At 40.1% G+C, this 12,082-nt stretch overlaps 1 protein-coding gene across 3 annotated transcripts in view; it reads right to left on the bottom strand.

Moving 5' to 3' along the window:
- The window catches only part of LOC146460857 (uncharacterized), a 47,584-nt gene that overhangs the window by 18,486 nt on the left and 17,016 nt on the right, over positions 1-12,082 (bottom strand). For all 3 annotated transcript variants that reach the window (XM_085087810.1, XM_085087809.1, XM_085087811.1), the window contains 3 exons: positions 11,521-11,767; positions 9,562-9,704; positions 7,128-7,256 (listed from right to left, as the gene is read on the bottom strand). In XM_085087810.1, the coding sequence (XP_084943936.1) occupies positions 7,128-7,256; positions 9,562-9,704; positions 11,521-11,767 (519 nt within the window). The remainder of the gene's footprint in view (positions 1-7,127; positions 7,257-9,561; positions 9,705-11,520; positions 11,768-12,082) is intronic.

Genomic DNA, 12,082 nt, shown 5'->3' with positions numbered 1-12,082 from the left:
TGAGCAGAGGCCCTTCGATCTTCCTAGATAAGTCGAAGGGCCACTGCTCGCAGGGTACCCGGGGGGTGAACCTTTATATAAAAATTGACGGGGGTGAGCGTAGCTTTCGGGGGTTAAAATTCGTGGTTTGGTACCTGTCAAAGGTATGGCGCTACCTTTTAGCCAGTTTTAGGGTATTGAGCGAAAACATATAAGAGAAAGTTATTATAAATGTCAGTCAACTGTCACTTAGCGTATTCATTTTAGAGTTGGTACCATTAAGTGGGAAAATTGTACAGATCACGGCTACAAAACAAATTCTGGTACTTTTTAGTGGTACTTTTCAAAATTTATGACGATCAGCTCGTCAATTTGATATGGGAGTCCCCCTCCCCCTGGGGGCAAGTGATCTGTGCAAACTGTAACGCAATCTCTGCCGTTAAACGTATTTTTAAATCGCGGTAAAATACATATATCGTTCCTGATTGATATGATGATTTCTACAATGTAAAGAACGCTCGCTCAAAAGGTATGAATTACGTAGCACTTGTAGCTATTGTTCCATTTGTTCTAAAGTAAGATTCAATGCAAAACATTCTGGTCCGAATTCAAAACGTTGACTACGTAAACTGACCTTTGTGACCTTTATACGCTTTTGAACTCGGGGTCTACTAAAACTGCTACAATCTTTTGTGCCTGCCCCGAAATGATTAAATCCATGGAAAGTGATATTATGAACGTGGGCCAAAACCTATAGCGAGTACCAACAAACAATTGTTGTTTGAAACGTTTTCATCTTGTGTTTGGCATCGGAATGCCGTGACAGAAAAGCTCAAATTTCACTAAAGTACTACTTGTAATTCGCGGCCTCAAAAATTTCCTTTTGTGTTGCCCATAGTTTTGAAAGCGGATTTTATAAGAAGAAATGATGCTCTTTCACGTGGTGTAAATCTTTATCCTCAACGCTATGTACCAGTTGATGATTTTAGCGTCACAAATTTGTCAATTTGGCATCACGAGAAATCGCTTAAAAAATTGAAAAATCTCCTAAATATTTAATTTTCACTTCAGAAGAGTAACATACCAGTCATGATGTCTATAATTATGTACTTTATCAGACTGGATGTTTTTCGTTTGGAACGAAACTGGTTTGATTTTTAAAACAAGGTCTTCGCAACATGTGGTGTCAGACACCGAAAACCCGGTTCAGGAGCGGTGAATTCAAGATCATAGCCTCACATCAAAAATAATTATCGGATCGAAGTAAAACATGTCCATTATACCGCAACGAATAGCGCAACACATGTGCTGCCATTGTCGAAGGTCAACTGAAATGAACATCTTTCACTGTGAGTTCGCATACTTTTCGCTAAATTAATTTGCATATACCTCAAAAAGAGAACCGTTTATTATGATAAAACGCTTCCAGTCCTTTTTCATTTTTGTTTTTGAATAACTAACGGAAAAAACGCAAGTGTACAAACGTAAAATGTCCATTTAGTGATCATTAGTGAGTTTAAACTTACGCGACAGGACCACCGTGCCCGGTTTAAAATGGCGAATTTTTTTCTGACAGTACGCGTTGACTGCTGTAAATCAAGAGAAATCTGCTTTTTGGAAAATCCATTGTTATATAAGTCAAGAATTGCCGCTCTGAATATATTAAGAGGGGTTTTTCCCGCGGGCTTTCTGGTTTTCTGGTTTCATGTATTGTTCGTATAATCCAATCAGAAATCTAATTTTGATTTGAATACTTGAAACGACTAACGGGTTCAATTTTCAAATAATAGATTCATTATAGAATCTAGGGGGGTACGCTTGACCTGGTTCGACTGTAATCTCTGGCTCAGAGCGAACAAGTTGCGGCCTCAATGTGGCAAAAACTGAGTTTATGGTCATTAGCTCACGTCAAAAACTGCAGTCTTTAAATGACAAAACAATTAATATTAATGTTGAGGGCGTCAAAATAAACCAAACAGATAATAGCAAAGCTCTCGGACTGAACATAGATGAAAATCTATCGTGGAAGGAGCACATACACGCAATTTAAAAAAAAAGTCGCTTCCAGTATCGGTGCACTTAAGCGAGTCAGACCTTTTATTTCAATGAACACCGCTATTGAAATATACAAGGGTCTTATCGAACCACATTTTGATTACTGCAGTGTTGTTTGGGATGGCTTGTCTCTAGTTACCTTCACAACTCTCTCAGCTGGGACAACTTATCCGTTAGAAGAACGAAGCAAAAGGCAAATTTAATGTACAAATGCGTCAACAAGCTCACCCCAAATTATCTTTGTAACAAGTTCACTCCGAGAACTTTGTCTTTCGATCTTCGCGACGCAAGTCAAAAATTGTACTTGCCGAAACCGAGAACTGACTACCTGAAGCGTAGTTTCAGTTATAGCGGAGCTTCTCTTTGGAACGATCTTCCTTAGGATATCCGCACTACAACATCTCTAAGAAACTTCAAGACAAGAATTGATAAATGGCTCTCTGTATCGGACTCCCACACGGCAAATATGTAAACCAGTAAATAGTTTATTTACTATTGTTGTACTGATATTTTTACCGTGTTTGTAAATAAAGATTTCATTCATTCATTCAACAAGCTTCGCACCAAAACGAGGCTGTGCCTCGTGCACGTCTAAGAAAATGTGTCCCACATAGGAGGGAAAGACGCTGTCGCGTCCTATATAATGTTTTCAGCATCTTCAGGTTTTTGGAGCTCCCTCGTGCGGGTGGACCAGTGAGGGTGGGACTCTGCAGAGACTCTGCGCCCAGTAACTCTACCCCAATGAGGGGGGTAGGGGGAGCAGATACGGGGGAGCATTTTGTTAAAATTATTTTTCATTTTTTTTTATTGTTATATTAACATGTTAAAAGGCGCGCTTTAACTCGTATCTACTTGAAATGGATGTATCTGGCACTTTAAATGTTAAGAAAGCTATATTCTTGTCCCCCTTTAAGGTGGGGGGACACATGAATTTGGATGGAATTTCCAGAGGTTTAAGGAAGGGATAGAAGAAAGAAAATTATTTTTGGAACACTACCAGACAGTTGATACCCACGCAAGATCACCCCGGGTTTCTAGTTGACTAACCTTCTATTAATTATCAACTGCAAATTCAAATTTTAAAACTTCACTAAATCTTCAATATTTCCTATTTCTTTCTTTTTTTTACTACTCTTTTGAGAAAAACTTTCTCCTCCCAAATATACCTAAAAATCACCCAAAAATTTACAAAACACCCCAAAACATTGCTTTGTGTAATGAGCATAGGGTTTTTGTATTGCTTGAAACGCTGCAGTTGAACTGATTTTAAGCGGCGTGAAAACGGCTTTCTAGACCCCCTCCTAATTGGCAATATGGGCGGCGGCCATTTTAGTGACTGTGTATTGTCTTTGCGACCTTATCTTATTTAGAAACAATAAAGAGACCGGCATGAGACATCAAGAGATGGAGTGACAGTGAAGGGCAGTTTTACACGATATGTTCGTTTACATTATGATCATTGTATAAAATTAGTTATTCCAGTTCAAACATTGACTTAATTGGCAATATGGCGGCCATTTTAGTGACTATTTACTGTGGTTGTGACCTAATCATAATAAATAACAATAAAGAGACCGGAATGTGACATCGAGAGATAGAGTAACAGTGAACATCGGCGTACGGGAAAAATTTTGTTGGGGGGGTGAACATAATTTGCCCGAATGAAACTTGTTGGTCACAGATGCACAAGATGATTCTTTCGAGACGTCAAGTTTTCTTCGCCATACCGCGAGAGGAGGGGCATTCAAAATAGTGCAAATATTTTCGGTAAATCGAAATCAACATTTCTAAAATAAAAAAACCATGAAGCGAGAGATACAACGTACCCATTTGAGCTCTAAAAGAAGTATGAAGAACGATTACTTCGAGACCCAAATATGTCAATAATCCTTTGTATGTCATTCTGCATTGTCTTGTTTGCATACTTTCTTTCAGTGTTAATAACGGCGATACTGCTAAGTCGGTCTTTCTTGTCCCATTGTGGATCTTAAAAATGTCTTGATGCGGCGAAGGGCACTGAAAGACCTTTCAGCAGAGCACGAGGTTGCAGGAATTGTGGCCAGCATGGAGGCAACTTTATATAGAACAGGTAAAATGTCATGGAGACCATTTTGATGCATGGTCTTTACCATCACGGCTGCGTTTCTTCTCTGGCACGGGTCCCCGCAGTCGTAGTTTTCAAAGATTGAGTTCTCACTTGATAGCATTTCACTATCCACGCCATAGAAATTTGATACAGTTTAGATGTTGTTGATGCTTGGAGAACGGCTGAATACGATTTCGCCCAATGCGCACAAAACCTCCTGGTCATTGCCCTCAAACCTTGATTGAAGTTCACCGACGACTTTGTCAATACTTGTGTAATAAACTGTGATACGAAAGTGGTCTTTTGGCGTCTGTTGTGAGCTGTCGTTCGCTGCAGCAGGTGTCTCACCACTGAGTAAGGCCCTGAAGTCGGCGTGATGGTCTGGTTCGAGGCACCTTGGCATCTCTGAAGGTAAATTTCCTACCCTTGATTCCTATTCAGGCCCCAGTTGTTCAAAGGCCGGATAACTTTATCCAGTGGATAAGTCACTATCCGACAGTTTCAAGCTGTGCAAAGAATTCAGTATTTCCTCTTGTACAAGTGAATATGAACACTCTAACCACAGCTTAGTTTGGGAGTGTACGAAAACCTTGGACAACATTTAACGTGAAGTATTTTTTAGACCCTGAAAAGCGCCTTATCCACCGGATAAAGTTATCCGGCCTTGGAACAACTGGGGCCAGATTTTTTGCGCTATAACATCAGCATGTGACCACATCTGAGTGAAGCTCTCTTCATTGCGACAATTGCTCAGTGTCTTAACGACAGCATCAGCAGTCTTCTTGGCAGTGATGACATCCATCTGTTCTCCCTGTAGATATCTACTCAAATCAGTATCAGTGTTGGATAAGATGAGCTTCAAAACCATCAAGCCATAAACAAACTTAAAGTCACAAATTGAGTGGCGAAGCGAATTACTTTCGTTGTAGGTCTTGAGATCGCGATCCTTTGATAAAGTGACCACGCCTTCCATTATCCTCGGGACTTGCTCTAGCACGGCCCAAATCAAGTTATTAAAAAATAAAATATTTTTTACTATGTCTTTGCCCTAACGGTACATCCGTTTTGCCCGAATAATACTATTTTTTTTTTCCGACAGGGGGGAGGGGGGGGGCTGCAGCCCCCCCAGCCCCCCCGCCCCGTACGCTGATGACAGTGAAGTGTAGTTTTACATGATATGTCCTTTTACATTACATTTTACATAGTTCATGAGTTATTAAGGTAGACAGTTTGCATTTTATTACGTGGTGAGATACTTTGTACCAAGTTCGTACTCAACTTAAGTTTGGTGCACATTTGTGTTCGAAAGCTGCAGTTGTGCGAAATTGGTATTTTCGATAATGATAGAGGGAAGGCTTGATAACGGCTAATAGAGTTTCTTTAAAATGGTAAAAGAAAACGAATTGGCAGCACACTTTTAAACGGTGAATTGGCAGCCAATGAATTGGCAGTGAATTGGCGGCTAACTTCAGCCTGAATAAATTTAACTTTATTTCACTTTGCTTTCAAGGACTTAACATGTAATTGCTTTACAAATGGACGAAACAACTGAACAGAAGAAGCAGCATGTACAGAATCACTAATGAAACAATTGTTTTATGTCAACGCAACTTTGCACTTACTTTTATTTCGATTGACGATTGAAAACAAATGCACGCTCAAAGGTCCACTGAAACAAATGCACTGCACTGCACTCGCCCCACTATCTCTGAAGAAAAATAAGGGCTGCTCGCAGTCTGTTGGTTGCCTTGACTTGCTTCTTTTCCTTAAACCGCTCATCACCTTATATTGATCTTATGTTGTCATACATATTTAGTATTAATGTTGTTTACCGATATTTTACACATATAAGAGGCAGAGTTCTGTTTTCTTGAAACATTTTTTCGTTCATCATTAAATTATGTGTAAAAATACAACTATTTCGTTTGTATAAGATTTCAGACACCTGTGAATTTCTTATACAGAATATCAGTAAAGATTTACAATTTTAATTTACAACGATGAAATCATGTGCCCTGGGGATTTATGTGAGCCTTTCGATCTTGAACCTTTGCTATAACTAACTCATAATAATTTATGTAACAATTAAAATTATCTTTTATAATAACTATAAAATAATTTATAACTTAAACCTTTTCTATCTTAGATCTGTCACGGTATGGACGGACCAAAAAGATATGATCATGCTTACCACCATAGCTGCGGAGGGTGTGTTCCATTGGAAGTTGGGAAGTCGAGAGTGTCGGAAAGCATGGCAAGCTGTTGCTGAATCTGAAGACAATCTGATAGCAACTCTAAGTCGTCTTTATCAAATCTCAACTCTGTTCGGCACTCTGTATCAGTTCAGTTTGGATCAAACTTGTAAAACTTCCAAATAAGGAAAAACCGGTTTTGATGCATAAGCATCGTACAAGAGAACAAAATCTTCATCATTAATAATGTCTTCGGCATTTGCAAAAATTAAGGCCTTACGAACAGCTCTAAGCAGTAAGCCGACCGTGAGCCATGACATGAAGATGAAAATTTTCTTCGTGTTGCGACAGCATGACGAGAGCAGAGATAAACACGCGATTTGAAAAAGTCTGCCAAAATTTTTTTCTACACTATATTACACGTCAGGATGTAAAAATTCGCAACGCGTTTTGTGTTAAACAGAAGGAAAAAGTTCTCGTTTAGCTAAAGCTCTCGACCTAGTCCTTCTCGGTTTTAATCCGTGCGCGCGCTGTCATCTTTGGCGTTACGTTGTCTTTGCTAAATCTCCTTAATATTAATTACAACGTGATTTTCTTTGGTGTAATAACGTAGCTTTCACTAGCCATTGAAATGCTTGTAATATATGCAACCTTCCTTGTTATTTTCGGTGATGATGATGACGATGATGATGATGATGATGATGATGATGATGATGATGATGATGATGATGATGATGATGATGATGATAAACACGGCAATAGTGATTCTTGTGAGGTCAAATGCTAAGGAGTAGGCAAAATAAAGACACACTCACCCTGTTTTGGCATTTCTCCGCATTGCAGTTACATTGCTCCCAACATTCGCGTGCAGCAGCTTTGCAAGAGCAAACTCTTACACCTTTTTTGTAGGCGCACTTTTTGTTAGGGCCACATTGACAAGTTACCTTAATATAACCAAAATTAGATTAACACAATGAAAATCAGAAAGGGAACGAAGCTTTCACCGGGTATTACGGCGCCTATAATTTGTGCAATCGGCTTCACTTTCGTTATCGGTAATTATAATAGTGGTGATGATGAGGAGCGAAGCTATAATGATCGTGATGAGGTCAATAACCCACTTAATAGTTGTAAGCCTAGTGAGCTGGCCTTGGATTGGAAGTAAGGCCGAAGGTGACCTTGTTCTGATACAAGTATTTCTATATGTTTGAGTCGTGAAGAGGAACTATTGCTATTGTTAATATAAACTGTTTGTCTCGGGTTGTTGAAGGCGAAGTTAATGAGTGGTTTCCGCTATTTTGTCTGTTTTGACAAATTTTATTTTATTGCCCGGGGGGACTCCCATACAAGAGTGACTGAGGCGATCGTCGGAAATTTTGAAAGAAGCCCTAAAAAGTACCAGGAATCTTTTTTGTGCGGGGGGAAGGGGTGGGGGGTCTGATAAATTTTATCCATAAGAGGTACCAAATCAGTTGACTGACATTGACTTCCTCTCATATTTTCCAGTTCAATACCCTTAAAGGTACCACCATATCTCTGACAGGCGTCATTTTAGATTTTAGCCCACAAAGGGGTACCAAACCACTAATAAATTATAACCCCTTAAAAGTAAGACGATCACCCCAGTCACTATTATGTAGGTGTCTTTCTTGAGGTTGATTGCTAGGTGACCTATCAATTAGACCCTTAGACCCTTGGTTAGTGCTGATCCTGGTTTCAGCAACAGAATAGAACCGAAAGATAAATTATATCCGGCCTCGATTATATTGAGGTGAGGTGGTATAATCGCTAGTGCTAATTGGCTCGGTGATGATGATGATTATGACGATGATGATGATAATGATGATGATGATGATGATGATGATGATAATGACGATGACGATGACGATGATGATGATGATGATGATGATGATGATGATGATGATGATAAACACGGCAATAGTGATTCTTCTGAGGTCAAATGCTAAGGAGTAGGCAAAATTAAGACACACTCACCCTGTTTTGGCATTTCTCCGCATTGCAGCTACATTGCTCCCAACATTTTTGTTCAGCAGCTTTGCAAGGGCACTCTCCCTCACCTTTTTTGTGGCCACATTGACAAGTTACCTTAGTGAGAACCGGAATAGATTAACACAATGAGAATCAGAAAGGGAACGAAGCTTTCACCGGGTATTACGGCGTCTATAATTTGTGCAATCGGCTTCACTTTCGTTATTGGTAGTTATAATAGTGGTGATGATGAGGAGCGAAGCTATAATGATCGTGATGAGGTCAATAACCCACTTAATAGTTGTAAGCCTAGTGAGCTGGCCTTGGATTGGAGGTGAGGCTGAGGGTAACCTTGTTCTGATACAAGTATTTCTATATGTTTGAGTCGTGAAGAGGAACTATTGCTATTGTTAATATAAACTGTTTGTCTCAGTTTGTTGAGGGCAAAGTTAATGAGTGGTTTCCGCCATTTTGTCTGTTTTGACAAATTTTATTTTATTGCCCGGGGGGACTCCCATACAAGAGTAACAACGATCACCCCCGTCACTTTTATATGGGAGTCCTCCCGGGGGTTGATTGCTAGGTGACCTATCAATTAGACCCTTAGACCCTTGGTTAGTGCTGATCCTGGTTTTCAGCAACAGAATAGAACCGAAAGATAAGTTATATCCGGCCTCAATTATATTAGGGTGGTATCATGGTTAGTGTTAATTGGCTCCCCATGCATCGGAACCTAATCAAACTTGAAATACAAGCAAGCTGACACTCCTGGGGGTGTGTGACATGTCAAAAACTGGCTTTATAAATCGGCGGATACTGAAAATACTGGAGAAAGGCCTTAAGAGAGAGGGAATGGATAGCACTTTTTTTGTTGTTGTTGCTCTATACTGAAAAAGAAAACTCGTGATGCTGGAGGTGCCTTCGGTACTTTCATAACCCATTGTGGGCAGTTTCTGACGATCACCAGTTAAAGAAGCCAGAACTAATAACAATGGAAATGATAAGGAACAATGCCAATACCAGAACACAATTGGTACCAACAGTATTTCATCAATCCACATTTCATTAAATCGGAGAGGTCAATACAAGCCCTCCAATATGGCCACTTCCCTTCCCACCGAAAAAAATAATAACAAAGGTCCAATTGCAAATCACATGTAATCTTTTAAGTTGTTGATAAAAATTTAACGGCATTGTTATAGATTGGAAAATCATAGCGTTACGTTTTTAACTCAGCATTATTTACAGCATAGAACTCACAGCTTGACCTTCATCTTTTTCGTCGCTATAAACATCGCGGTTACCATCACAATCATCACCGTCATTACCGCCGCCGTCATCATCATCATCATCATCGTCATCACAATTTTTACCGTCATCGTCATCATCATCTTCCTCCATAGCTAAAAAGTGTATATTCGTTGATTATACTATTATCTGGCGTTTTCTGTATCTTAAAATGTTTCTTGAACATTTGGAACTGATACATTCATTTCAGCCTTGGTACTGCAGCCTTCGCAACTAAAATCAAATGGCCAGCGTTTAACGAGAATGCTTTGAATGGTAGGACAGTGACTGAGACGTACATACAATGTTTTGTTTCTGTTTTTATTCTTTTTTTGTTTTATTACTCGAGCCGTAAGGCGGACCGAGTTAAGGTCTTGGTAGCATTATCAAATTCTTTTTTCTTTTTGGGGTCGCGATGGGCCGAGAGATAAGACTTCGGGCCACGAGTTATTGTTCTCGGTCTCGTTTTTTGTACTCGGCTGGTACGAGTTACGTTTTCTGTCGTGTTATCAAATTCTTTAAATTCTCGGTCGCGTTCTTTGTTTTCGGGCCGTAAGGAGTGCTTACAATATGCGAGCCAGACGTGCGAGGCATGCGAGGCATGAACAACCCCAACATAAACTGCTAACCGTTAAGCTAACCTAAGTGCTATTTAGGCTAACTGGAGTGCTCTTTAGGCTAACTGGAGTGTTTTTTAGGCTAACCTGAGTGCCTCAAGGTTAGTTTTGTTTAACCGAAAGTTTGGCAACTAAATCAGTCTATGACCTCGCGGGCCAAGATATGTCTCACGTTTACTATAGAAAAACAATCAATGTAGAAACGGTTCCTGTCTTCAAATGAAAGGTGAATAACAAATGCTTTCCTCTGAATTTCATTCAAAAATATAAACAGCGAAACATTGAAAAACGTACAAGGATATGAACGTACGCGTGATGCGTAACGTTACTCTAGATCCCGGGGGGGGGGGGGGGTACTCAACAGATGCTTGGGTAGAGAGGTGCGGCCCGGGCGTTCAAACCCTGACCCTGTTTGAGACACAATTCTCCGATTTCACTATCCCGTTTAAGACAGAATTCAAAATTTTAAGGCCCTTTCTAAGACATTTAACCCAAAATCTCACCCTGTTTAGAACTAGAATGAAATAAGAATACACTAGTTTCTTACTGTAATTTAATGCATTGGCAATCACAATCTGTTTAAGCCATTAGGTCATGTAGGGATACCCTGTTTAAAACAGAAAGTGATAAAATAGATACCCCGTTCAAGACAAAACACCCGCTGAAAACCATGCATACCCTATCGGGCCGCACGTCCCCGCTAAGGTCACATAAGGGAGTACCCTCCCGGGTCTAGATCATACCGAAAATCCCGATCCGTCATTGACCCAGCGTCACATACATATTAGAACCGTACGAATGGTTTCTGTCTCTAAACGAATGGTGAAAACGTAAGGATTAAAGCCCGCGGATTATAAAAAGCATTCGTATGAGAAATGTCGTTTTCCCCTGTTTTTCATTCTGACTGCAAGAAATGCAATTCTATCTGGTGGTTACTTATTGCCTCACTATATGTCTGTATCTATCCATTTGGTAGCCTGAGAGCAAGCTCTCTTGGGGGTGGGGGGCGATAGGGGGAAAGAGGATCCACCCCCAAGAGAGTTTGCTCGCAGGCTATCTATTTGGGGGAATTGGCGATGCTGGAGGTTATCACTGTTAAAAGATTGTAGGCTTTACGCACCACACAGTCAAATATGGCCCGAGTATAAGCTGGAAACAGCTTCTTGTTTTAATTTTGTTTGTTTTTCTGCTTGCCTGGGAGGCTGTTTTTCTCTGTGAAGGTGAGAATAACATTTTAAATTTGTTTCATAGCAATCCTTGACGACTACGCTCAGTTATCTAACGTATATTTCATTGCATGATTTTTGACGCTTACCTGGCTCCAAACTATAGTAGTGGTTCACGCCGTCGTGTCCTAGGAGAATCTCATCTATCAGTGGACCCTTTTGATCAGGTGGAAAGGTATACTCCCTGTAAGGCGTTAAAACCCTTATCGTCATATCAAGAGCAGAAGCCAGGGCTACAATCTCTTCATTGCCTCCGAACTCTTTATCTCTGCTCATTTTTCGCTGATATTCCTTTAAATCATTTTCGTTATTGAAACGTGAGGTGAAATTCGGGTTCTGTGAATGCAAGAGTTGGTTTTCGTTTAGTGTTTACTGCTCTACTTTTCCTGATGACTGTTAGTGACTTTGAGTCAATAACAATTGAGTGGCGGGCGTCCTCCTTTGTGGCAATTTCATTTTAGAACCATCAGAAATAATGGCATGTCCCTCGTGGCTATTTAGCAATCGCACCCGTTACCTCTCCCGTTGTTCCTTTCGTATTTCAGCTGTACATGTCTTGGTACCTGAACTAACTAAAGTATTGTTCGAGCAGCTGAAAACAACGCGTTCACCTATAGGGTTTAATAATTTTTTTTTCTCTCAGTTCTCTTT

This window comes from Pavona decussata, unplaced genomic scaffold, assembly GCF_977016875.1.
Source record: "Pavona decussata unplaced genomic scaffold, jaPavDecu1.1 SCAFFOLD_207, whole genome shotgun sequence".
In the NCBI taxonomy this organism is placed as follows: domain Eukaryota; kingdom Metazoa; phylum Cnidaria; class Anthozoa; order Scleractinia; family Agariciidae; genus Pavona; species Pavona decussata.
Note: the sequence above shows the minus strand (reverse complement) of the source record. Positions and strands in the feature narration are given on the sequence as shown.